Genomic DNA, 26,425 nt, shown 5'->3' on the forward strand with positions numbered 1-26,425 from the left:
GAAGCTGTCCACCAGGCGAAGCTGTCCACCAGGCGAAGCTGTCCACCAGGCGAAACCGTCAACCAGGCGAAACCGTCAACCAGGCGAAACCGTCCACCAGGCGAAGCAGGCCACCAGGCAAAACCGTCCACCAGGCGAAGCAGTCCACCAAACAAAGCAGGCCACCAGGCGAAGCCATCAATCAGGCGAAACCGTCCACCAGGTGTAGAGGACATGATAGAATTTCACAGAATTGATGCAAGGCTCCATGGTGAGTGGTGGAAGGATGGTGTTGTGCTATTCTGTGCCACCTACATGTGTCGCTATACTCCTACCATACAGTCCGGCTTCATGAGACTCTGGCCGGACAGGAAAGCCCCGGTATCCAGCTGTCTAGACAAGTTATTCTAGTAAACGAGGCTTTCAAATACAAAGGGCCAGTCACAAGCCCAGCTCCCTCCTGCCACTGCCAGCTCCGGTACTCCCCGGGCATTGGGCTGAGCAGGACACTCACATTTCCCAGGCAGGGATTATTTACTCCAGGCCTGAGTATAGAGAATCTGTCTGTGCGGCCGGCCGCTGAGCACATGAAGAACTGGAAAAAATGATGTAAAGAATAAGAGCTGCACCACGTAATCTACGGAAACCGCCTGTTTACATAGGAAGAGCGCCGCGTCTCCGGTTTCGCCTGTTCACGGAGGAAGAGCACAGTATATCCGGTACTGTCTGTTCACAGAGGAAGAGTATAGTGTCTCCGGCGCCACCTGTTCACGGAGGAAGAGCGCAGCGTCTCCGGTGCCACCTGTTCACGGAGGAAGAGCACAGCGTCTCCAGTGCCACCTGTTCACGGAGGAAGAGTGCAGCGTCTCCGGTGCCACCTGTTCACGGAGGAAGAGCGCAGCGTCTCCAGTGCCACCTGTTCATGGAGGAAGAGCGCAGCGTCTCCAGTGCCACCTGTTCACGGAGGAAGAGCACAGCGTCTCCAGTGCCACCTGTTCACGGAGGAAGAGTGCAGCGTCTCCGGTGCCACCTGTTCACGGAGGAAGAGTGCAGCGTCTCCGGTGCCACCTGTTCACGGAGGAAGAGTGCAGCGTCTCCGGTGCCACCTGTTCACGGAGGAAGAGTGCAGCGTCTACGGTGCCACCTGTTCACGGAGGAAGAGTGCAGCGTCTCCAGTGCCACCTGTTCACGGAGGAAGAGTGCAGCGTCTACGGTGCCACCTATTTACACAGGAAGAGTGCAGCGTCTCCGGTGCCACCTGTTCACGGAGGAAGAGTGCAGCGTCTACGGTGCCACCTATTTACACAGGAAGAGTGCAGCGTCTCCAGTGCCACCTGTTCACGGAGGAAGAGTGCAGCGTCTACGGTGCCACCTATTTACACAGGAAGAGTGCAGCGTCTCCAGTGCCACCTGTTCACGGAGGAAGAGTGCAGCGTCTACGGTGCCACCTATTTACACAGGAAGAGTATAGTGTCTCCGGTGCCACCTGTTCACGGAGGAAGAGCGCAGCGTCTCCAGTGCCACCTGTTCACGGAGGAAGAGCACAGCGTCTCCAGTGCCACCTGTTCACGGAGGAAGAGTGCAGCGTCTACGGTGCCACCTATTTACACAGGAAGAGTGCAGCGTCTCCGGTGCCACCTGTTCACGGAGGAAGAGTGCAGCGTCTACGGTGCCACCTATTTACACAGGAAGAGTGCAGCGTCTCCAGTGCCACCTGTTCACGGAGGAAGAGTGCAGCGTCTACGGTGCCACCTATTTACACAGGAAGAGTGCAGCGTCTCCGGTGCCACCTGTTCACGGAGGAAGAGTGCAGCGTCTACGGTGCCACCTATTTACACAGGAAGAGTGCAGCGTCTCCGGTGCCACCTGTTCACGGAGGAAGAGCGCAGCGTCACCGGTGTCACCTGTTCACGGAGGAAGAGCGCAGCGTCTCCGGTGCCACCTGTTCACGGAGGAAGAGCGCAGCGTCTCCAGTGCCACCTGTTCACGGAGGAAGAGCGCAGCGTCTCCGGTGCCACCTGTTCACGGAGGAAGAGCGCAGCGTCTCCAGTGCCACCTGTTCACGGAGGAAGAGCGCAGCGTCTCCGGTGCCACCTGTTCACGGAGGAAGAGCGCAGCGTCTCCAGTGTCACCTGTTCACGGAGGAAGAGCGCAGTGTCTCCAGTGCCACCTGTTCACGGAGGAAGAGCGCAGCGTCTCCGGTGCCACCTGTTCACGGAGGAAGAGCGCAGCGTCTCCGGTGTCACCTGTTCACGGAGAAAGAGCGCAGCGTCTCCAGTGCCACCTGTTCACGGAGGAAGAGCGCAGCGTCTCCGGTGCCACCTGTTCACGGAGGAAGAGCGCAGCGTCTCCAGTGTCACCTGTTCACGGAGGAAGAGCGCAGTGTCTCCAGTGCCACCTGTTCACGGAGGAAGAGCGCAGCGTCTCCGGTGCCACCTGTTCACGGAGGAAGAGCGCAGCGTCTCCGGTGCCACCTGTTCACGGAGGAAGAGCGCAGCGTCTCCAGTGTCACCTGTTCACGGAGGAAGAGCGCAGCGTCTCCGGTGCCACCTGTTCACGGAGGAAGAGCGCAGCGTCTCCAGTGCCACCTGTTCACGGAGGAAGAGCGCAGCGTCTCCGGTGCCACCTGTTCACGGAGGAAGAGCGCAGCGTCTCCAGTGCCACCTGTTTACGGAGGAAGAGCGCAGCGTCTCCAGTGCCACCTGTTCACGGTGGAAGAGCGCAGCGTCTGGAAGAGCGCAGCGTCTCCGGTGCCACCTGTTCACGGAGGAAGAGCGCAGCGTCTCCAGTGCCACCTGTTCACGGAGGAAGAGCGCAGCGTCTCCAGTGCCACCTGTTCACGGAGGAAGAGCGCAGCGTCTCCGGTGCCACCTGTTCACGGAGGAAGAGCGCAGCGTCTCCGGTGCCACCTGTTCACGGAGGAAGAGCGCAGCGTCTCCGGTGCCACCTGTTCACGGAGGAAGAGCGCAGCGTCTCCGGTGCCACCTGTTCACGGAGGAAGAGTGCAGCGTCTACGGTGCCACCTATTTACACAGGAAGAGTGCAGCGTCTCCGGTGCCACCTGTTCACGGAGGAAGAGCGCAGCGTCACCGGTGTCACCTGTTCACGGAGGAAGAGCGCAGCGTCTCCGGTGCCACCTGTTCACGGAGGAAGAGCGCAGCGTCTCCAGTGCCACCTGTTCACGGAGGAAGAGCGCAGCGTCTCCGGTGCCACCTGTTCACGGAGGAAGAGCGCAGCGTCTCCAGTGCCACCTGTTCACGGAGGAAGAGCGCAGCGTCTCCGGTGTCACCTGTTCACGGAGAAAGAGCGCAGCGTCTCCAGTGCCACCTGTTCACGGAGGAAGAGCGCAGCGTCTCCGGTGCCACCTGTTCACGGAGGAAGAGCGCAGCGTCTCCGGTGTCACCTGTTCACGGAGGAAGAGCGCAGTGTCTCCAGTGCCACCTGTTCACGGAGGAAGAGCGCAGCGTCTCCGGTGCCACCTGTTCACGGAGGAAGAGCGCAGCGTCTCCGGTGCCACCTGTTCACGGAGGAAGAGCGCAGCGTCTCCGGTGCCACCTGTTCACGGAGGAAGAGCGCAGCGTCTCCAGTGCCACCTGTTCACGGAGGAAGAGCGCAGCGTCTCCAGTGCCACCTGTTTACGGAGGAAGAGCGCAGCGTCTCCGGTGCCACCTGTTCACGGAGGAAGAGCGCAGCGTCACCGGTGTCACCTGTTCACGGAGGAAGAGCGCAGCGTCTCCGGTGCCACCTGTTCACGGAGGAAGAGCGCAGCGTCTCCGGTGCCACCTGTTCACGGAGGAAGAGCGCAGCGTCTCCGGTGCCACCTGTTTACGGAGGAAGAGCGCAGCGTCTCCGGTGCCACCTGTTCACGGAGGAAGAGCGCAGCGTCTCCGGTGCCACCTGTTTACGGAGGAAGAGCGCAGCGTCTCCGGTGCCGCCTGTTCACGGTGGAAGAGCGCAGCGTCTCCGGTGCCACCTGTTTACGGAGGAAGAGCGCAGCGTCTCCAGTGCCACCTGTTTACGGAGGAAGAGCGCAGCGTCTCCGGTGCCACCTGTTCATGGAGGAAGAGCGCAGCGTCTCCAGTGCCACCTGTTTACGGAGGAAGAGCGCAGCGTCTCCGGTGCCACCTGTTCACGGAGGAAGAGCGCAGCGTCTCCGGTGCCACCTGTTCACGGAGGAAGAGCGCAGTGTCTCCGGTGCCGCCTGTTCACGGTGGAAGAGCGCAGCGTCTCCGGTGCCGCCTGTTCACGGAGGAAGAGCGCAGCGTCTCCAGTGCCACCTGTTCACGGAGGAAGAGCGCAGCGTCTCCAGTGCCACCTGTTCACGGAGGAAGAGCGCAGTGTCTCCGGTGCCGCCTGTTCACGGTGGAAGAGCGCAGCGTCTCCGGAGCCACCTGTTCACAAAGGGGACTAAAAAAATAAAACAAAAAATGGATAAAAAGTTTGTAATCTCCTTAACATATGTCAAAAAGAAAAATTGCCAAAGTATTATTTATCTTCTTTCAGAAATTCTCTATGTACAAGTCTTCTGTAAAGTAGACATTTGTTGTACGAGCGGTCGCTTTTCTCCTTTTTACATGTTTCGGGTTTTTGTGCTTTCCGGCGTGCGACTTTGTATTTCCTCCTCTCGGGCTTCTTGTAACATGAGCCTCGCTTTGTGTTGCGTCTTGTGGAGGGGCCTCCGGAGCCTAACAATGTGTGCACTGATAGCAGAGACCGCGGCCTTGCATCTATAAATATTCACATGTGCGGAGATCCAGTGACCTGTTAATATTTCACCAGCGCTGTGCCTGGCGAGCGTACGGTTACATTATGTCTGCCTATACATTATATATACCTGAATCAGACCCAATATAGTTTATATGGGCAGGCAATGCCCTAAATATCCACAGTAGGAGATAAGCCTTAGCCAACTATCTAATATCTATGGTGGCTTCTCACATATGAAATTTAATGGGGTTGTCCGGCCTTTTGTTAAAATCTTTAGAGCGTGCAGTGTGCACACTGTCAGGATTCACCAGTATTGCTGGTGAGAACAGGCAGTCACATGACTGCATGTATACGATTTACATAAATGCGGTCACATGCCGACTAGACGTGCGCTGCCTCTTTCAATTTACAAGAACGAGTATGTCTAGTCTGACTGTGACTGGGAGAAAGCAAATAGCACAATTATAGTCATGTGACTGCCCGCTCTTATCAGCAATACTGGTGGATCCTGACAGTGTGCACGGCATGCTATAAGGATTAGAAGTGTCACACACAGTGATTGCACTATTATCATGAGGCCGGACAATTCCTTAAAATACATGGCACAGGATTGATCGATTTGCTTTTTGTTTGTGTTTTCTTTTTTCTTCTTTTCAGTCACTTTTCTTTCTTAGCCTTATGTCTCAGTTGATATCTTTTTGCTGCAAACTCTACAAAATGTTGCGTGCGGTTCATGAGTTTTGCATCAAATAAAAAAAGATTAGTGTTCAGTTTTGGTTTTTTTTGCCTCTTGTGTGAGCAGAAAGGTGAATGTTCTGCTAAAAAGTCACAAAATAAAATTTCACGTCTATATAAAATCATCATCCGCGCGGAATTTATTTGCTCACAAATGTTGCGAATTTTAAGGTTACATGAGTCAGCTGAAAGTTGGAAACCTCGAACCCACAAAAGCGAAAATGGCATACTTTCACACTTGTGTTTAGTGCAGTCCGTCACTATGGAGAATAGCGCAGTCCGTTAATGCACTCCGCTATTCTCCATAGACTTGTATGGATGACGCACTGTAACGCAAGTGTCAGCGTTGCATCCACCGGACGACGCAGCATCGTTATTTTGACGCTGCGTTGGGCGGAAGGAACGCAGCACGTAACGTTTTTTTGAGCAGCGGAATCCTTTGGATTTCACTGCGCATGCTCTCTCTGGCTCCCTGCACTCGAAACCAGGGTACACATCGGGTAACCAAGCAAAGCACTTTGCTTGGTTACCTGATATGTACCCTGGTTACGTGTGCCGGGAGCCCGACACTTCCCCGCTCGGCTCCGCCCCCTCCCGCACTCCGTATGTATACACACACACACACACTCTCACACACTCTCACACTTACTCACCTGTCCCCCATCGTTGCAGTCCCCGTGGCACTGACGTTCTCCGCCATGGCTCCGCTCGGCTCCACCCACTTCGCACTCCGCTCCCGCCCCCCGCACACATTGTCGGCGGCCGAACGATCAGCTGATCACCCGGCGGCCGGCTACTGTGAGTGATCAGCTGAGCGGCCGGCTACTGTGAGTGATCAGCTGAGCGCCCGGCGGCCGGCTACTGTGAGTGATCAGCTGAGCGGCCGGCTACTGTGAGTGATCAGCTGAGCGCCCGGCGGCCGGCTACTGTGAGTGATCAGCTGAGCGGCCGGCTACTGTGAGTGATCAGCTGAGCGCCCGGCGGCCGGCTACTGTGAGTGATCAGCTGATTGTTCACAATAGTCTGCCGACGGTAAAACTATAAAAAAAAACAAAAAAACCCAACAAAACGGATTGTGTTGTTTTGCAGCATCCGTCACACAACGTAATGCAACGGATACCGTTCAACGCAAGTGTGAAAGTAGCCTAAAGCAGGGAAAACATATAAAATAGATTTTAAAATAGAATAATTAAAAGAAGAATAAGGTGGAGATGAAAAGTGTCAAAAGTCACCAAAACCCAGAGCAAAAATAGGTGAAAATGCAAAGATGAATTGGTGATCCTTTGTTTGCAGGTAAGATCGGCCGCTAATAGAGTAATCTGGGATCGGCGACGTCCCCCCGACCCAATAAAGACACAGGAATCCGTGTCTTCATGGGTATTGTGGAAAAAAGAACTGTTTCCCAGTTTGGCAACAGCAGATTCCCGGCTTTCTGTGGCTTAAAACGTGGCCAGAAACTTTTTGTACTTTTTTTTTCAATATTTAGTTGGAAGATCTGCACCAAACTCCATTTACTAAGGGTCGGTCCGTCTTGTGATATCGTCATTGTGACCGCTCCTTAGATAAGGAAACTCGCCTCCTTGGTGACTCCTCTGTGTGGGGCGGATAATAACAGATTTTAATTTATAATTTGCATTATTCTGATGATTGGGTTCAGTCGCGGTCAGATGTTCCGTACTTTCCTGTAGACGCCTCGGTCCTTGAGATGATGATGCGGATAATGGATTGTAGGGCTTGATATCGGATATAGATATTTACATCACTGGTCTATGATACGACTTTATATATCCACACAATATGCCATGAATGTGCGTTTAGGTGTTTTCATGTCCCGTCTCCAGCAAAACAGGGGTCTCTTTTGCAAACTTCTCTATAGCTATTTATGATGGGAATAAGTAAAAGGTGTTGCCCAGCATTAGGAAACTCTTTCAGAAATAGCGCCACCCCTGACTATGGCTGGTGTGGGGTATTACAGCTCCGCTCCATGTACACAATCCCCTGATCAGGAGGGACATTGCTTCTGAACAAAAAAAGCCATATTTTTTGCAATCATGGAATCCTATAATCAAATTCTTGCTGCCCAAACCCAGGAATCAAACAGTGGATACAATATTGCAGCCCGGTGTGTTCTACTGTGAAGACCTGCATGTGGGACTACAAGGCTGGCCGGACTAGTCCAAGCTAAGTCCCTGATGGCGCCACTCCAGACATAGGTCCCTATGTGTGTACACAGCTTCTCCCAGCCCCAGTCCCATTGGCTGACAGATCGATCCCTATGTATATATATATATATATATATATACAGTAAGAACTGTGAGTTAAAGGGTCCGCGGCTGGGAGAAGCTGTCGGGGTCCTACCTTACACTAGTCAGCCAAGACGTAAGGTGCTTTACACGCTGCGACATCGCTAGCGATCTCATTAGCGATGTGACACGCCAGATCGCAGATGTGATCTGCCGAGATCGCACATTGGTCGTTTTTATAGCGCCGGTCACATCTGCGATCTGGCGTGTCACATCGCTAGCGATGTCGCAGCGTGTAAAGCACCCTTTAGTCCCTGCCGTCTTCTCAGACTTTGCTTCCCTGGACATGTGCGGACACTTAATCATCCAAGAGAAAAATCCCCATAAATCTGAACTTTCAGTCCCTTGTGGAATTTCCCTTCTATAAATTGGAGACGGGACAGATCTACTTCAATGTTCCTAAGGCCCCCTTCACACGTCCGTGATACACGTGCGTGTTTGGTCCGTTTCCGTATATACCGGAGACACGGCCAAACGTGCACCAATGTTAATCTATGATTGTGGTCACACGTCCGTTATTTCATTATGTCCGTGTGTGCGTGTCCGTGATCCGTATGTGTTTGCGTTTGGCACGGATGCATGTCCGTTATCTGCACGGAGCACGCACACGTGGACACAATGAAAGTCTATGGGTATGTGCACACACGTTAGTAAACACGTATGCATATACCTATAGTCCGTGTCCGTTTGGTGTTTTTATTTCTAGTGATGTCGGCTATTCTTTCTATTTCTGTGTATGTCCGTCAATCTCCCTGAGTCCGTCGGTCAGTCTCTCTGTCTCTCTGTCGGTCTCTCTGTCTGTCTGTCCCTCTCTCACAGTCTGTCGGTCAGTTTCCCCCCCTCTCTCATACTTACCGTTCCCCGATCTCCGGCGCAGCGCTGCACGGCATTCACACTGCTGCGGCGGCTTTTACTATTTTGAAAAAGCCGGCCGCCCATTAAACAATCTCGTATTCCCTGCTTTCCCCGCCCACCGGCGCCTATGATTGGTTACAGTGAGACACGCCCCCACGCTGAGTGACAGGTGTCACACTGCACCCAATCACAGCAGCCGGTGGGCGTGTCTATACTGTGCAGTAAAATAAATAAATAAATAATTAAAAAAAAACGGCGTGCGGTCCCCCCCAATTTAAAAGCCAGCCAGATAAAGCCATACGGCTGAAGGCTGGTATTCTCAGGATGGGGAGCTCCACGTTATGGGGAGCCCCCCACCCTAACAATATCAGTCAGCAGCCGCCCAGAATTGCCGCATACATTATATGCGACAGTTCTGGGGCTGTACCCGGCTCTTCCCGATTTACCCTGGTGCGTTGGCAAATCGGGGTAATAAGGAGTTATTGGCAGCCCATAGCTGCCAATAAGTCCTAGATTAATCATGTCAGGCGTCTATGAGACACCCTCCATAATTAATCTGTAAATTACAGTAAATAAACACACACACCCGAAAAAATCCTTTATTTGAAATAAAAAACACACACAAATTCCCTCATTACCAATTTATTAACCCCGACAAACCCTCCATGTCCGGCGTACTCCACGGACCTCCAGCGTCGCGTCCAGCTCTGCTGCATGGAGGTGACAGGAGCAGCAGAAGACACCGCCGCTCCAGTCACCTCCACACAGCAAATGAGATGAGTAGCGCGATCAGCTGCTGTCACTGAGGTTACCCGCGGCCACCGCTGGATCCAGCGGTGGCCGCGAGTTACCTGACTGACAGCAGCTGATCGCGCTACTCATCTCATTAGCTGCGTGGAGGTGACCGGAGCGGCGGTGTCTTCTGCTGCTCCTGTCACCTCCATGCAGCAGAGCTGGACGCGACGCTGGAGGTCCGTGGAGTACGCCGGACATGGAGGGTTTGTCGGGGTTAATAAATTGGTAATGAGGGAATTTGTGTGTGTTTTTTATTTCAAATAAAGGATTTTTTCGGGTGTGTGTGTTTATTTACTGTAATTTACAGATTAATCATGGAGGGTGTCTCATAGACGCCTGACATGATTAATCTAGGACTTATTGGCAGCTATGGGCTGCCAATAACTCCTTATTACCCCGATTTGCCAACGCACCAGGGCAAATCGGGAAGAGCCGGGTACAGTCCCAGAACTGTCGCATATAATGTATGCGGCAATTCTGGGCGGCTGCTGACTGATATTGTTAGGGTGGGGGGCTCCCCATAACGTGGAGCTCCCCATCCTGAGAATACCAGCCTTCAGCCGTATGGCTTTATCTGGCTGGCTTTTAAATTGGGGGGAACCGCACGCCGTTTTTTTTTAATTATTTATTTATTTATTTTACTGCACAGTATAGACACGCCCACCGGCTGCTGTGATTGGGTGCAGTGTGACACCTGTCACTCAGCGTGGGGGCGTGTCTCACTGTAACCAATCATAGGCACCGGTGGGCGGGGAAAGCAGGGAATACGAGATTGTTTAATGGGCGGCCGGCTTTTTCAAAATAGTAAAAGCCGCCGCAGCCGTGTGAATGCCGTGCAGCGCCGGGGATCGGGGATCGGTGAGTATGAGAGAGGGGGGGACACTTCAGTCAATCGGGGGATTAGCGGTCACCGGTGAATCCTTCACAGGTGACCGCTAATCAGTACTCGACACAGACAGAGCCGCGGTATGAGGATGAAGTCGGGTGAAGTTCACCCGAGTTCATTCTCATCGCGCAACTCTGTCTGCTGTCAGCCGACATTTATAAACGACATTGTGCATCACACACACGGACATTACACACGGACATTACACGTACACATACACGTTAATTCCACACGCACACACGGACGTTCTGCACACAAACACGGCTAGCATACGCAATTCACACAGGTGCCACACGGACCATAAAAACGGACACAAAAACGGGACACGGACCCGAAAAACGGCCCGTAACACACGTGCGTGTTTTTCACGGACGTGTGAAGGGGGCCTAAGACAAATACTTCTTTACTTAAAGGGGTTTTCCAGGACAAGTGCAAATGTTCTGCAATCACCGCAGCAGCAGAAACGTAGCCCTCTTCCAGGATCTGGCTCTGCTCCCGGTCCCAGCCGTCAGGACCGGACTTTGCTTTCCAGACTCGTGGTCACCGGCTGATACGTTTCCCGCTCAGTAATGCTCAGCAGAGATTCTCTACACAGATCGGCCTCAGAAATCCCTTTATGAACGAACCCTTTAAGCCGATAATCTGACACTTGAGCTCCCAGAATGCAAATCTCTGCAGATTTCTGAATAGAGAAGAAAATATTGTGGATTTTCACATAATTTACACAGAAATATTGAGCAGCTGTCATCTGTGACCATGTATCATCTCGTGTATAATATTGGAAACCCCACACACAATGTAACATTTTACAGCGGCAGGTTCTGTGCAATGTGTCAGCAGCGCCACCTTCTGCTACTTGTCGCATTGTCTATACTGTATATTCTCTCCTTATATGCAGTAAGGTCCCAAAATCTTTGGCTCTTGACCGAATCTTCGTGATTTCAGCTCTGAAGGTCTCTATTTTTTATTTAATATGAAACAACTGAAATACAATAGAAGTGGAGACTTTCATATTTTATTAAAGGGCATGAACTAAAATCTCCTGTGAAACGATTAGAAATTGCAGCCTTTTTTCTACAAATCCTCCTAATTTTAAGGTGGGGTTCAGAAGTGATTGGACAGATTTACTTTCCCATCAGTAAAATGCTCATTTTTAACCCTTTGTAGCAATGACGTGAGGCTTCCAGCCCTGAACGTCTCCATCGCTGGTCTCCTCAGGTGTGTAGCTTCCAATCCATGGATGTCTCCATCGCTGGTGTCCTCCGGTGTGAGGCTTCCAGACGTGAATGTCTCTATCACTGGTCTCCTCCAGTGTGAGGCTTCCAGCCCATGAACTTCTCCATCACTGGTCTTCTCCGGTGTGAGGCTTCCGGCCATGGACGTCTCCATCACTCGCCTCCCCTCGGGTTTGAGGCTTCCGGCCCTGGACGTCTCCATCGCTGGTCTCCTCCAGTGTGAGGAATCTGACCATGGATGTCTCCATTACTGGTCTCCTCCGATGTGAAGCTTCTGGCCATAGACTTGTCCATCGCTGGTTTCCTCAGGTGTGAGGCTTCCGGCCGTGGACGTCTCCATCACTGTTGTCCTCTGGTGAGGGTCTTCTGGCCATAGACGTTTCCATCGCTGATCTCTTCTGGTGAGAGGCTTCCAGCTGTGGACGTCTCCATCACTGTTCTCCTCCGGTGTGAGGCTTCTAGACGTGGACGTGTCTATCGCTGGTCTCCTCTTGGGTGAGGCTTTCAGACATGTATGTTTCCATCACTGGTCGTCTCCGGTGTGAGGCTTTGCCGCCTTTACTGCAGTGACCTCAGTTGTTTCTTGTTTATTGCTCTTTCTGCATTAGGCTGAGGTCACACGACCTGATATTTCTCTTATCCAAGAGCATTGGGTTGATTATGCTAATGACATTCCGATCACACCCTGATCAGAGTGACCACGCAGTGCAGGGGTGCACCAGAGCCAGTCTCCGTAAAAGAATGCAGCACCAAAACGACTATCAGTACAGGAATACATCACAAGCTTAGTGGACAATGATATGGACAAACCCTTTAACATAAGCAGGTGTGGTCTAGAATCTTCGATTTAAATGGAACGTCCCCCAATCATGCTCCCGGACAGGGGTGTACGTTCATGTCCTCCAGCTTCTTCAGCCTTTATCCCACAAACCATGTCCATTTTTTCATGATACCTTGGTTTGTCCGGTGTTCCTCGTTGTGTTTCACAATACCAGAAGCTTTTTACGCAATTAGGACGCGGTCTCAAAAAGAGAAGAAGTGAAAAAAGGAAAGGGAACCTAGGAATCTGGGCTAATTGCAGAAACGTGTGAGAATGAATCCCCGCTGTTGCATAGTAGGGCAGTGGAGTTTCCGTTCTTGGTTTGCGGTGTCCAGCACGTTCCGGACTGGCTTCTATTTCGGGCTTTAATTACTGGTCAGGTTTATGTTTTGCAGCTTCTCCTACGGGCGTCGGTCAGACATGGCCCTGTGCACTGTTCTTGAAAAGTGCAAAGATTACACAAAGTAACTCAAAGCAGTGAAACCAGGGACCCATCTGCGGACAGTGCTGTTTCAGGTTTTTTGCCCCTCATCAGTACAGAGGATGGCACTGCTTGACTGACTGATCGGTATGAGCTTCTTTGTATATATTTTTTTTGGTTTTCAGTGAGGTCCTTATTCCCCTCTGCTTCATCTAAGGCTTTTCATTCCATCAACTACTACCCTGCTGATGAGGGGCAAAACCCCCGAAACAATGCTTTGTAAGGTTTGCATTATGGTTTTTCTTTTCTTTACCATGGAGTTTTGTCTTGAAATTAAGTCTCCATACTGAGTTACATCTCTTCAGTGAGGCCCAGCATTCCCCCTAAAGTATTAACCCCTTCCTACCATAAAATGTACCAGTAGTCGGGTACATGTGTGCCCCAATATGTCACCAACCACAGCTCGCCACACAGAAATCAGGCTCTCGTACAGCTCCTTCAATAATGTATGGAAAAAGGAAACGTAAACCACATTTTTGTTTTAACAAGTTTTATATTTCTACCAAAAGGTTGGTAAAACCCCCCCCCCCCAAAACTATACAAGTTTGTTCTGTCCGGACCTTTACTGACCAGAGGATCAGGAGATAGGTCGTTCGGACATTGCTGTGCACCGTGTTCATATTACGGGGCTTTTGCAGCATTTTTCATGCGGAATCTGAGCGGAATCTGCCTGAAAAGTCGCTGTGTGCACAGACGCTTAGTGATGGAGGCCTCCTCCGCAGCGTCTCCGCGATCCCTGGAGAGGTTTCTTGTAACGCTTTCTTGTGTTGATTATGAGAATTTGGGTTTCTTGTAAGATCACATTGAAGATTCTTATTGATTGTAAAGCTGAGATTCTGAAGATTGAGGAATTGATACAAAGTTTATTATTTTGGAGAATTGTAACTTTTTATATCTTTTTCATAATCTGAAGAATAATGGTTATTTTTGGACGGGAATATCCCTATAAGACGCACATTATATGTTTCAATAAACCTTTCTATAATCTTCTCTACAGAATGTCCGGGGCAGAAAGAAGCTGAATATCAACCATTACGCCAATAAGAAGAGCGCGGCGGAGAGTATGCTGGATATCGCCCTGCTGATGGCCAACTCCTCGCAGCTGAAGGCCGTCATTGACCAGGGACCCTCGTTCTCCTACTACATCCCCCTCGTCATCCTCATCTCCATATCGCTGCTCCTCCAGGTCGTGGTCGGCGTGCTCCTCATCTTCATCGGTTTGTATGATCCGGATTTGCTCCTTTTCTTCTCCGTTTTTATCTGCACAGTCCTCGGAATTCCTTTCTTTTTGGTTATTACTCAGATATGTCCTTTTTTTTCCTCCTAATATCTGCAATACCCTTCCATTTTCTGCTCGTGCATCGGGTGCTGCATTGTGCGGTGCAGCGGCTGGGACACAAAAAAAAATCCCACCTGGTTATTGATTGCTATGTGCCAGTCGCGGTATTCGAGGTGTGAGAATACAGCACCAGTCACTTGTATTCTGCCGCCATGCCAGTCTGCACGGGACAGGTTAGCATTACTCAATGGGAGTGTGAACGTGGTAGATCCGGTGCCTCCCGGGAGCCTCTAATGCCGGCGTCACACGGTACGATCTATCGGGCGATTGCACGAGCGTACCCGGCCCCGTTACGCACAAAGTCGTTAAACCCCCGTCACACGCACTTACCTCCCAGACGACCTTGCTGTGGGCGGCGAACATCCACTTTCTGAAGGGGAAGGGACGTTTGGCGCCACAGCGACGTCACACAGCAGCCGGCCAATAGAAGCAGAGGGGCGGAGATGAGCGGGACATAACATCCCGCCCACCTCCTTCCTTCCGCATAGCCGGCGGGAGCCGCGGGACGCAGGTACGCTGAGTTCATCGTTCCTGGGGTGTCACACGGAGCGATGTGTGCTATGCCGGGTATGATGAAAAACCGGCGCAAAGTAGAATAAACGATTTTTTAAAAATGAGCGACGTGTAAACAATTTGCGATTCGTAACCGATTCGCGATCGTTTACAGACGCTCGTAGGTGTCACACGGGATGACGTCGCAAGCGATGCCGGATGTGCGTCACGAAAACCGTGACCCCAGCGACATATCTCACGACAGATCGTCTCGTGTGACGCCCACATAAGTCCCAGTGACATCTCTGTGAGGCCAGATGAGTGACCAATAGGAAACTAACCGCTTAAATGCTGCTGATGTGACTGATGCGGCATCTGAGTGGTTAACCGGTAGATTAGCACCCACATGTACAGCGCAGGCTCAACTCCTGAGCCCCCTCCATATATCCCCTGTACAGACTGGTCCGCCATGGTGAAATCTTGCATTCCTCACACTAGGACTCGATTTGCTGACACTCGGGGTCTGTTCACACAGGGCGGACGGATGATTTGCTCTGAACATCTGCATCCTATGACTTTTCCTATCGGTTTGCAGTGCATTAAGGTGAAAGCTGCAGCATCTTTTTTTTCTCATTGGATATGTCCCATGTAAGTGGCCACGTGGGTAATTTGTGGATGGGAGACCGAGAACCGCCTCCAACTTACCAGTATTCGTGGCTCTTCTTTTGATTGGCCGCCCTGGTATGACCTCATGTGCGCCACGCCACAAACATGAAATCAAAGAGCCACTGATGCCGGCGGGTGCAGGCGGCTCTCAATTAGTCCGTCCTGTGGCCGCGGATCACCGACGCATGAAATCGATCCGTAACGACTCCAGCTGCTGCAGAACTGATTTGTTTTCGAACTTCTGATAAATTTAGAAATTAACCGCAAGGTTTTTTTTTTTTTTTTTTCTTTTTTTTTTCTGCAGTAAAGTACGACCTTAATAATCGAGAGAAACACGCCAAACTGGACAACCTGAATAACGCGGCTACTGGGCTGGTGTTCATCATCGTGGTGGTCAACGTGTTCATTACGTCGTTCGGGGTGCAGAAGCCGGTGGCGGAACCTACAAGTGTATAGGACTAAAAAAAGAGGTCCGCGCATTAGAGGTACGCGTCTCCAGGAGGAGCAACAGAGGAACTGCACTCCCCGGGTTCTAGGCTAAGACGCTAAAGGGTTTTTTAAAGAATAACTAAACTTTAATTTTTTCACATAATTGTGTCCTGCGTGGAACGTTATGAGTCTTTGCAAATCACTTTATTAGGGGAGTTTTCTTTATCTGATTAAAAAATTGCATGTAAACAACTTTCAAACCCCAGACTATTCGCCTTCAGCTATATTGATATCAGAAGTGATAGGTCAGCTTCTGTCTCCTCCTCTATCAGTACATACTCATATGGAGTAGAGATGATGGCAGTGATGGGTCAGCTTCTGTCTCCTCCTCTATCAGTACATACTCATGTGGAGTACAGATGATGGCAGTGATGGGTCAGCTCCTGTCTTCTCCTCTGATATCAGTACATACTCATGTGGAGTACAGATGATGGCAGTGAAGGGTCAGCTCCTGTCTTCTCTGATATCAATATGTACTCATGTGAAGTACAGATGATGGCAGTGATGGGTCAGCACCTGTCTCCTCCTCTGATATCAGTACATACTCATGTGGAGTACAGATGATGGCAGTGAAGGGTCAGCTCCTGTCTTCTCTGATATCAATATGTACTCATGTGAAGTACAGATGATGGCAGTGATGGGTCAGCTCTTGTCTCCTCCTCTGATATCAGTACATATTCATGTGAAGTACAGATGATGGCAGTGATGGGTCAGCACCTATGTCACTATGTGGATAAAAGTCTGCAGGAGATTGTTCTGATAAGCAGAACACTCAGAAGAGACAGGAGCTGACCCATCACTGTCATCATCTGTACTCCACATGAGTATGTACTGATATCACAGGAGACAGGAGCTGACCCATCACTGCCATTATCTGTACTCCACATGAGCATGTTCTGATATTAGAGGAGACAGGAGCTGACCCATCACTGCCATCATCTGTACTCCACATGAGCATGTACTGATATTAGAGGAGACAGGAGCTGACCCATCAATGCCATCATCTGGACTCCACATTAGTATGGTCTGATATCGGTGCAGCGGAAGGTGAATAGACTGGGGATAAGCCGGGGTTTGGAAGCCACTTACATGCAATATCTTTACAGGAATGATGACAAATCCTCTAAGGCTGGTTTCACACTACGTCTTTTTAACATCCGTTGAAAACGTTTTTTTAGCGGAAGTACGGATCCTGCTTTTACAGCAAATAACGTATGCAAACGCATCTGTTATTTTGCAGGATCCTGCACTGGATGTTTAGGGGCGGGCATTGGAGTCATGTGATCGGGAGTGAGGGGAACTAGACTGGGAGCCGGCTTCTGACAGCTGCAGACGCTGGTAACCAAGGTAAACATCGGGCTTGGATATCCGATATTTATCTTGGTTACGAGTGTCTGCAGCTGCTAGGAGCAGGGCTGCCTGCACACGTAACCAACGTAAACATCGGGTAACTAAGAGAAGTGGTTACGCGATATTTACCTTGGTTACGAGTGTCCGCAGCTCTCAGGTGGGAGAGAGGGAGGGGAGGAAGGGGGAAAGACAGAGATAGAGAGAGAGAGGGTGAGGGAGGGAGGAGGAGAGAGACAGATCACGCGAGACTGGTTCTGGGCATGCTCAGTACAAAAGCAGGATCCTGTCTATCAGCACGCCAGCGTTCACATGCGTTTGCGTGCTGCTTAGTCAGGATCCGGTGACTTGCAGTATTTGGACGCAGCTCAAAAACGCTACAAGTAGCGTTTTTGAAACATGTTAAAAAACTGCAAGTCGCTGGATCCTCACTATAACGCACGCAAACGCAGGTGAACGCATATTAACGCGAGTCCATTGCAAATGCATTGAAATGAAAACGCATTTGCACTGGATCCGTACTTCCGCTAAAAAAACGTTTTCAACGGATGTTAAATAAACGTAGTGTGAAACCAGCCTAACAAAGTGAAACATGAAGTTTTATATCTTACAATACTGAAAAAAATACAAAAAATGACAGCAGTTCTCTTTGATTGTGGTGAATTGGCAAAACTGGAAAAAATGTGTTGTTCTGATACTTTTTGGCTGTTTTGACGCCTCCATTTATCACCGTTCATCCTTCTGTTTCCAGATATGTAAAGGATAAAAAGAGGAGATTTATTTATTGCCCCCGCACTGCAGATGATTGGAATGAAGATTTCGCTGAGACGTTCACTTTTCCCTTCACCTTCTTCCCTGGATACATAATGTGGATACAATTCTACAGTTCTAGAAGCTTTTGATGCTCCTCGTCTAAACTGTTGGACAAGTGGAAAGTCTTTAGCTTTTGCTGTCGGCTTCACGTCTGATGTTTCGTGGAATCTAAGACGCTGGAGCATAGATCAGGAGGGATCAAAACTGAACCCGTCACCTCTGCGTCCGGAGCAGCGGCTCCTCCTCGCGTCTTCTCCTCCGCTAATATTGGGCATTCTGAAGATGGACAAACTGGAGCGAGATGTGAGTCCTGCACGGTCCCGTCTGTGACTGCGGAGCGTCTGACCCCAAATACTGCAATGCCCCCGGGACCGGGGACGCTCTGCCCTGTGCTGTACACAGTTACCCGCGGGATGGAAATATGGCACTTTGAGGTTTTCTTTTTAATCTATTTTTTAATGATTTTTTTAATCATTTTCTGCTGTTTTTGAGACGTTTAATTCAGGTAAAGAAGCAAATATGCAAAATTGACATCGCTATTCGGGTACAAGGTGCAGAAAATCATCTGAATCCAGAACATGAGCCAATCAGCAACAAAATAACTGCTGCAAACTTCACAATTTCATCAATTTGCAAATTAAGTTTTACATCCAGAATGCACGCTGAATCTGCGGCGCGGATCCTGTATGAGGTGCATAGGACCTCGCTCGTCTTTTCAGACCCCTGGAGACAGATCGTGCGGTTTCTTTGGTGCAGATCACATCGGCGTCTTCCTTACCTTAATGGTTACTGAGGATTTCTTCAAAAATCCCCTCCTGAGCGGCCCGACCTGACTCGCTGAGCGGCCGACCTGACTCGCTGAGCGGCCCGACCTGACTCGCTGAGCGGCCCGACCTGACTCGCTGAGCGGCCCGACCTGACTCGCTGAGCGGCCGACCTGACTCGCTGAGCGGCCCGACCTGACTCGCTGAGCGGCCCGACCTGACTCGCTGAGCGGCCCGACCTGACTCGCTGAGCGGCCGACCTGACTCGCTGAGCGGCCCGACCTGACTCGCTGAGCGGCCGACCTGACTCGCTGACCGGCCGACCTGACTCGCTGACCGGCCGACCTGACTCGTTTGTCCTCATCGGCTTCCACATTTCTAGGTCAGGGTTTTCATGGTTTACACATCACCTTATCAATCATTAACCGCAAACTTTTAAACTTATCCTTCATTAACCAAATATCCTTTTACCCCTCTTCGCCCGGCCGCTCATGATCTGATACAAATAATATCCCCCGAATAATCTTCATTTCAACAATTTACTATTGTAAATGTCATTTATTTTTGTCTTTATAGAGAAACTTTGGGAGAATTTCCTTTTATTTTCTGATGCTTTTTAGTTCCCTTTATATTTCCGTGCTGAGATTGGGCAATAAGGGGTTTATGAGTCTTTACAACCCAAAAACGCTTTTGTCTGATTTTGGTGAAGTTACCCCACTTTGGATATAAAAGGTCTGATGCTATAGAAACATTAGGTCACATTTCGTGATAGTCACTTTATGAATATATTTATAGAAAATTTATCTTAAAAGTATAATTATTTTTTTTTACAATTTTCCATATCGCTATCTATATAAAAAATGATGCACAAATGTTGCACTTTTTCCACAGTAGCTACTAAGCCAAATACTAGACTCATGGGACCCAATGCTTTAATACTCTCATTCTGTCTGCCAGTCTCAAGGAGGGAATGCAGGAATGAGACGTGCAGGAATGAGACGTGCAGGAATGAGACGTGCAGGAATGAGACGTGCAGGAATGAGACGTGCAGGGACAAGACATGCAGAAATAAAACATACAGGGAGGAGACGTGCAGGCACGAGATGTGCAGGAATAAGACGTGCAGGAATAAGACGTGCAGGGACGAGACATGCAGAAATAAGACGTGCAGGGAGAAGATGACATACATGGACGAGACGAACAGGGAGGAGATGTGCAGGGACAAGACGACATACATAAATAAGACATGCAGGGAGGAGACGTGCTTAGTTCATTAACAGATGCACGACACTGTCATCCATGTTTCCCTCTTATAATATCTATTCCACCTCCAGTGCTGGTGCTGTTCCATTGTGCCATCGCTGGAGCTCGTGTGATATTTATCATGCGGCTTCTTCTCAGATACCACCTTTATCTTATATGTGAAAGTTAAAAAAAAATGGTGGTGGTAAAACCACTGCAAAAATATGACAAAAAAGACAACACAAAGATGTTTCAGTAAAAACTGCCGTTATTGAAAAACGTGTGCACAGAGCCTGAGACTGACGCTCTTGACCCTCGGGGGCTCCTTGGTGCTGTGTTGCTAAGTGTCTTTATATCTTCCCATTTACAGAGGAATCCAGGACAATTGTTTCGCAAGGAATTTTTTAAACCTTGGCGTCACTTTATGGGGCATTTCAGTCCAGGGGGGTCACGGTGAGGAAATGTGCAGAGAAGAAAGAAGATGAAATGTAGAGTCAATCTGTGAAAACCAAACACCAAGGAAATGTGTCCACCGGCCCCTGAGAAATGTCTCCACTACACAAGTGCCTGCTATGGATGGATTAAGATCTGGACCCCTCCACCACCTAAAATATCACTAGAATGGGGTTTCTCCAGGACTCGGCGATTCATTGGGTGCAGACTCAGTGCTCTCCATCTGGCAAGGCTGCGGTGTCCCTCGTCCGTACAGGCTGCGGTGTCCCTCGTCTGTACAGGCTGCGGTGTCCCTCGTCCGTACAGGCTGCGGTGAACCCCGTTTGCAAGGCTGCAGTGCCCCCCGTCCAGACAAGCGGCGGTGTCCCCAGTGTGGACAGGCTGCGGTGTCCCCAGTGTGGACAGGCTGCGGTGTCCCCAGTGCGGACAGGCTGCGGTGTCCCCAGTGCGGACAGGCTGCGGTGTCCCCAGTCTGGACAGGCTGCGGTGTCCCCAGTGCGGACAGGCTGCGGTGACCCCAGTGCGGACAGGCTGCGGTGACTCCAGTGCGGACAGGCTGCGGTGTCCCCAGTGCGGACAGGCTGCGGTGCCTTTATTCTGTAGATTGGGGGGATCAGGACGGGTTCCTCTGGCCAGAATAGACTGACAATCTACTGAACGCCCCCAGGAGGCCGCTGGACCCTCATCTGTTGTGTAACTTTAGTTAAGTGGATAAAATGTTATATTTTGCTCTTTTTAACACATCACTGGGATCAGGGTCTCTGCCCCTACATCATGCTGCTCTCAGATTCCATACCAAAAACCTGCTGATAGATTCTATTTCAATATTCAGCAGGTTTTTTTCAGCGTTATATATTATGTTTATGTCCATTCTTGCTGTATTTAAGTGACTGGAGCGCCTCTACAATTCCAGATGTAATCTATGCAAAAAAAAAAAGTTGCTATTTTTGGAGGTGAGCGGCCATGTTTTCTACAGTCGTGTTCAGCACTTACTTTTCCCCTTGGTTGCAGCACTCGGTGCGGGGGGCTCAGGACTCGCAGCCCCCGATCGTCCGCGCCTCCGTCATGTTATAAAATAGCAGAATATTTTTTTGAGTTCAGTTCCAATATAAAGTGTAAGTGTCGCTGCTCCTGTCTGTATCGGAGGTGCCGGACCGGTAACACCGGCGGAAACGCCGCACCTAAGCCGCCAACAGTGCGAGCGTCTCATCCGCAGCAGCAGCGCCCCCCGCAGGATTATCACATTTAATTCCACGTCCTCGTCTCCAGCGCACGAGGCCGGATAATCCAGAGTCTGTAGGGTTCTGGCACTTTATTGGGGCGCAGCTGCAGGTCGCCCCCATCTCTGCTGAATAATCCAGATTAATCTGACCCCTGTGCGGATATTCTGTATTGTTCGTGGTGTGTGTGCGGTCATATATGCGTGCATATGTAACCTAACGACGTCATCATCCACAGATTCAAAAACATCGTATGTTATGTACAAATGTGCAAAAAAAATCCGCTCTTCCAAACACCCGATGTCTGTAACCACTGTTACCTGATAAAGTTTTATATTGTTTGACATTTATCGTGCTCAGGTCTTTTCTTTATTCAGATCTGTCGTATTTATTAGATGTGACACCAGGCCGCGCCGGCATTTTCTAACCGGTAAGATGGCGGCTGCCGACAGCGCCGCGGACTACAGAACGTGCAGTGTGTGTGCGCCCTCTAGTGGCAGAATGCGGGTAGTGTCACGGCTGCAATACTGTCATTTTCAGGAAGGAAATGGAGAAGACTGCAAAGAGAGGACTCAGTAATCCGAGAGGGAGGTAAAATCAGACCCGAGGCACTCAGAACCCTGCGGTTTATTTACTCAGGTATGTAGTGAAATTAATTCTGCAGCACTTTACAGACATCGTCTCTGTCCCCATTGGGGCTCACAACCTAAATTAGTTATTATCTCTATGGAGTGTGGGAGGAAATAGAAAATCCCGGAGGAAAATCATGAAAACATGGGGAGAACATAACTCTTTACAAATATTCTTGGCACCATGCTGCCCTATACACAGTGTGTCCACCCATATCCTGTATACACCGCACCTATATACAGTGCGTCCACCCGTATCCTGTATACACCGCACCTATATACAGTGCGTCCACCCGTATCCTGTATACACCGCACCTATATACAGTGCGTCCACCCATATCCTGTATACACCGCACCTATATACAGTGCGTCCACCCGTATCCTGTATACACCGCACCTATATACAGTGCGTCCACCCGTATCCTGTATACACCGCACCTATACACAGTGCGTCCACCCGTATCCTGTATACACCGCACCTATACACAGTGCGTCCACCCGTATCCTGTATACACCGCACCTATATACAGCGCGTCCACCCATATCCTGTATACACCGCACCTCTACACAGCGCGTCCACCCATATCCTGTATACACCGCACCTCTACACAGTGCATCCGCCCATATCCTGTATACACCGCACCTATACAGTGCGTCCGCCCATATCCTGTATACACCGCACCTATATACAGTGTGTCCGCCCATATCCTGTATACACCGCACCTATATACAGTGTGTCCACCCATATCCTGTATACACCGCACCTATATACAGTGTGTCCGCCCATATCCTGTATACACCGCACCTATATACAGTGTGTCCGCCCATATCCTGTATACACCGCACCTATATACAGTGTGTCCGCCCATATCCTGTATACACCGCACCTATATACAGTGTGTCCACCCATATCCTGTATACACCGCACCTATACACAGTGCGTCCACCCATATCCTGTATACACCGCACCTATATACAGTGCGTCCACCCATATCCTGTATACACCGCACCTATATACAGTGCGTCCACCCATATCCTGTATACACCGCACCTATATACAGTGTGTCCACCCATATCCTGTCCTCCGCCATTAACATAAGAACGGCGGCAGCTATAGGCATAGAAGTGGTGTCTAGGTATAGTAAAGTAGCCATGCGCTACGCAGTAAAACCACCTATAGCGCCACCTGGTGGAAAATAACTAAGTTAGCATTTTTATCTCAAAAACGGAACGAGATAGAGAAAAAAAAAGTGAATTACAAAGTTTTGGGCCTCATCAATTCAATAATGAATCGACACCTTGCACAGAAATGCTATGATTAGAAGGTGTAAAGCTCACAAGGCTGCGGACGTGAAGCGACACCTCATGGAGACCTCCTACAAGTCATTGGGTATGGAGCTGTGTGGAGTGGCCTCCACTCACCTGACCCCATTGGACTTCTTTCTGTGAGGTCACATCACACAGCAGGTGTATGCGACCCCTCCACCAACATTGCAGGACCTACGACCACGTATCACAGATGCTTGTGCAAACGTGTCACCTACCATATTGCACCGTGCAGCAAGATACAGTATGCTGTGCAGAGTCCAGATGTGCATTGCAGCAAGATACAGTATGCTGTGCAGAGGCCAGATGTGCATTGCAGCAAGATACAGTATGCTGTGCAGAGTCCAGATGTGCATTGCAGCAAGATACAGTATGCTGTGCAGAGGCCAGATGTGCATTGCAGCAAGATACAGTATGCTGTGCAGGGGCCAGATGTGCATTGCAGCAAGATACAGTATGCTGTGCAGAGGCCAGATGTGCATTGCAGCAAGATACAGTATGCTGTGCAGAGGCCAGATGTGCATTGCAGCCAGATACAGTATGCTGTGCAGGGGCCAGATGTGCATTGCAGCCAGATACAGTATGCTGTGCAGAGTCCAGATGTGCATGGCAGCTGACGGGGGCCACTAATGAGCGCCATATGCGTGACCAGCATTCAGTGTTTTGGGGGGTCATGGGTTTCATATCATAGCATTTCTGTATGCAAGGTGTCGATTTGTATTCAATTAATGATGCCCTACAACTTTGTAATTCACTTTTTTCTCGTTCCATTTGTTTATTTATTTTATCTCGTTCCATTTTCGAGATAAAAATGCTAACTCTGTTGTTTTCCAGCAGGTGGCGCTATAGGTGGTTTCATTGCGTAGCGCATGGCTACTTTACTATACCTAGACACCACTTTTATGCCTATAGCTGCCGCCGTTCTCAAGTTAATGGCGGTGGACAGGATATGGGTGGACACACTGTATATAGGTGAGGTGTATACAGGAGATGGGTGGACATACTGTATATAGGTGCGGTGTATACAGGATACGGGTGAACACACTGTATATAGGTGCGGTGTATACAGGATATGGGTGGACACACTGTATATAGGTGCGGTGTATACAGGATATGGGTGGACACACTGTATATAGGTGAGGTGTATACAGGATATGGGTGCGGTGTATACAGGATATGGGTGGACACACTGTATATAGGTGCGGTGTATACAGGATATGGGTGGACACACTGTATATAGGTGCAGTGTATACAGGATATGGGTGCGGTGTATACAGGATATGGGTGGACACACTGTATATAGGTGTGGTGTATACAGGATATGGGTGGACACACTGTATATAGGTGCGGTGTATACAGGATATGGGTGGACATACTGTATATAGGTGCGGTGTATACAGGATACGGGTGAACACACTGTATATAGGTGCGGTGTATACAGGATATGGGTGCGGTGTATACAGGATATGGGTGGACACACTGTATATAGGTGCGGTGTATACAGGATATGGGTGGACACACTGTATATAGGTGCGGTGTATACAGGATATGGGTGGACACACTGTATATACTATAGTGTGAACATATGTAGCACAGTGAGCCAATGTGCTGCTCTATAGCCTCAGACCTATACGGGTCGGGCAAGTTCAGGCAGGCGGTCCATGGCTGCTCCATGCATCACGGCACTTACACATAGATGTGAATTTGGCCTTAAATTGAGGTCAAAATGTCATGGTGAAGTTTTGAGTAGAGTTGAGCGAGGACCTGACTATTCGCACTCTCTATACTTAACGCGTCGTGTCTGATACTTGCATATTCATTCCGAATAGCGTGTGCAATGCAAGTCAATGGGGAAACTTGCAAAGTAATAAGTAACCCAAATGCTGCACTATTCGTGCGAGTAGCAAATAGTGCGGAATTCGGGTTACTTATTATATTGTGAGTTTCCCTCATTGACTTGCATTGCATACACTATTCGGAATGAATATGCGAGTATTAGACAGGACTTGTTATGCGGATAGTTGGTGCGTGTAGTGGTGCGGGAGACACGGCTGTCGCTGACAATCGCAGCAGGATGCCACTTTTCTCTCATCTAGAATCTGTACGAGAAATAAACGGACCCTCTGCTCTGCCTCATCGACTAACATTGGTCAGAGGGCAGTGAGAGATTCTCACATTGCAGTCCTGAGAGTCATACGAGCCTTTAAATTGAGAAAATGTCCCCAGCCACGTGGAAGATGTCTGGGCTCACGGGTCAGAACTGTGGCTACATGGAGCAGAAAGTCCCGGAATGGTGCTGGAAACAGAGGAAGGCAATGACTCCCACAACTCTGGGTGCAGCGGACGCGGCTCCCACCTCTGCATGTGCAGCGGACGCGGCTCCCACCTCTGCATGTGCAGCGGACGCGGCTCCCACCTCTGCATGTGCAGCGGACGCGGCTCCCACCTCTGCATGTGCAGCGGACGCGGCTCCCACCTCTGCATGTGCAGCGGACGCGGCTCCCACCTCTGCATGTGCAGCGGACGCGGCTCCCACCTCTGCATGTGCAGCGGACGCGGCTCCCACCTCTGCATGTGCAGCGGACGCGGCTCCCACCTCTGCATGTGCAGCGGACGCGGCTCCCACCTCTGCATGTGCAGCGGACGCGGCTCCCACCTCTGCATGTGCAGCGGACGCGGCTCCCACCTCTGCATGTGCAGCGGACGCGGCTCCCACCTCTGCATGTGCAGCGGACGCGGCTCCCACCTCTGCATGTGCAGCGGACGCGGCTCCCACCTCTGCATGTGCAGCGGACGCGGCTCCCACCTCTTCGGGCGCAGCGGACGCGGCTCCCACCTCTGCATGTGCA

At 50.3% G+C, this 26,425-nt stretch overlaps 1 protein-coding gene across 1 annotated transcript in view; it reads left to right on the top strand.

Annotated features, from left to right (window-relative positions):
* NINJ1 (ninjurin 1) overlaps positions 1-21,969 on the top strand; it is a 54,950-nt gene extending 32,981 nt beyond the window's left edge. Inside the window, exons 2-4 of the mRNA XM_075321294.1 lie at positions 13,794-14,013; positions 15,598-15,778; positions 17,881-21,969. Coding sequence (XP_075177409.1) covers positions 13,794-14,013; positions 15,598-15,749 — 372 coding nt within the window. The 3' untranslated portion in view covers positions 15,750-15,778; positions 17,881-21,969. The remainder of the gene's footprint in view (positions 1-13,793; positions 14,014-15,597; positions 15,779-17,880) is intronic.
* The last annotated feature ends 4,456 nt before the right edge of the window (positions 21,970-26,425 follow it).

The sequence above is a fragment of the Anomaloglossus baeobatrachus genome, chromosome 8, assembly GCF_048569485.1.
Source record: "Anomaloglossus baeobatrachus isolate aAnoBae1 chromosome 8, aAnoBae1.hap1, whole genome shotgun sequence".
In the NCBI taxonomy this organism is placed as follows: domain Eukaryota; kingdom Metazoa; phylum Chordata; class Amphibia; order Anura; family Aromobatidae; genus Anomaloglossus; species Anomaloglossus baeobatrachus.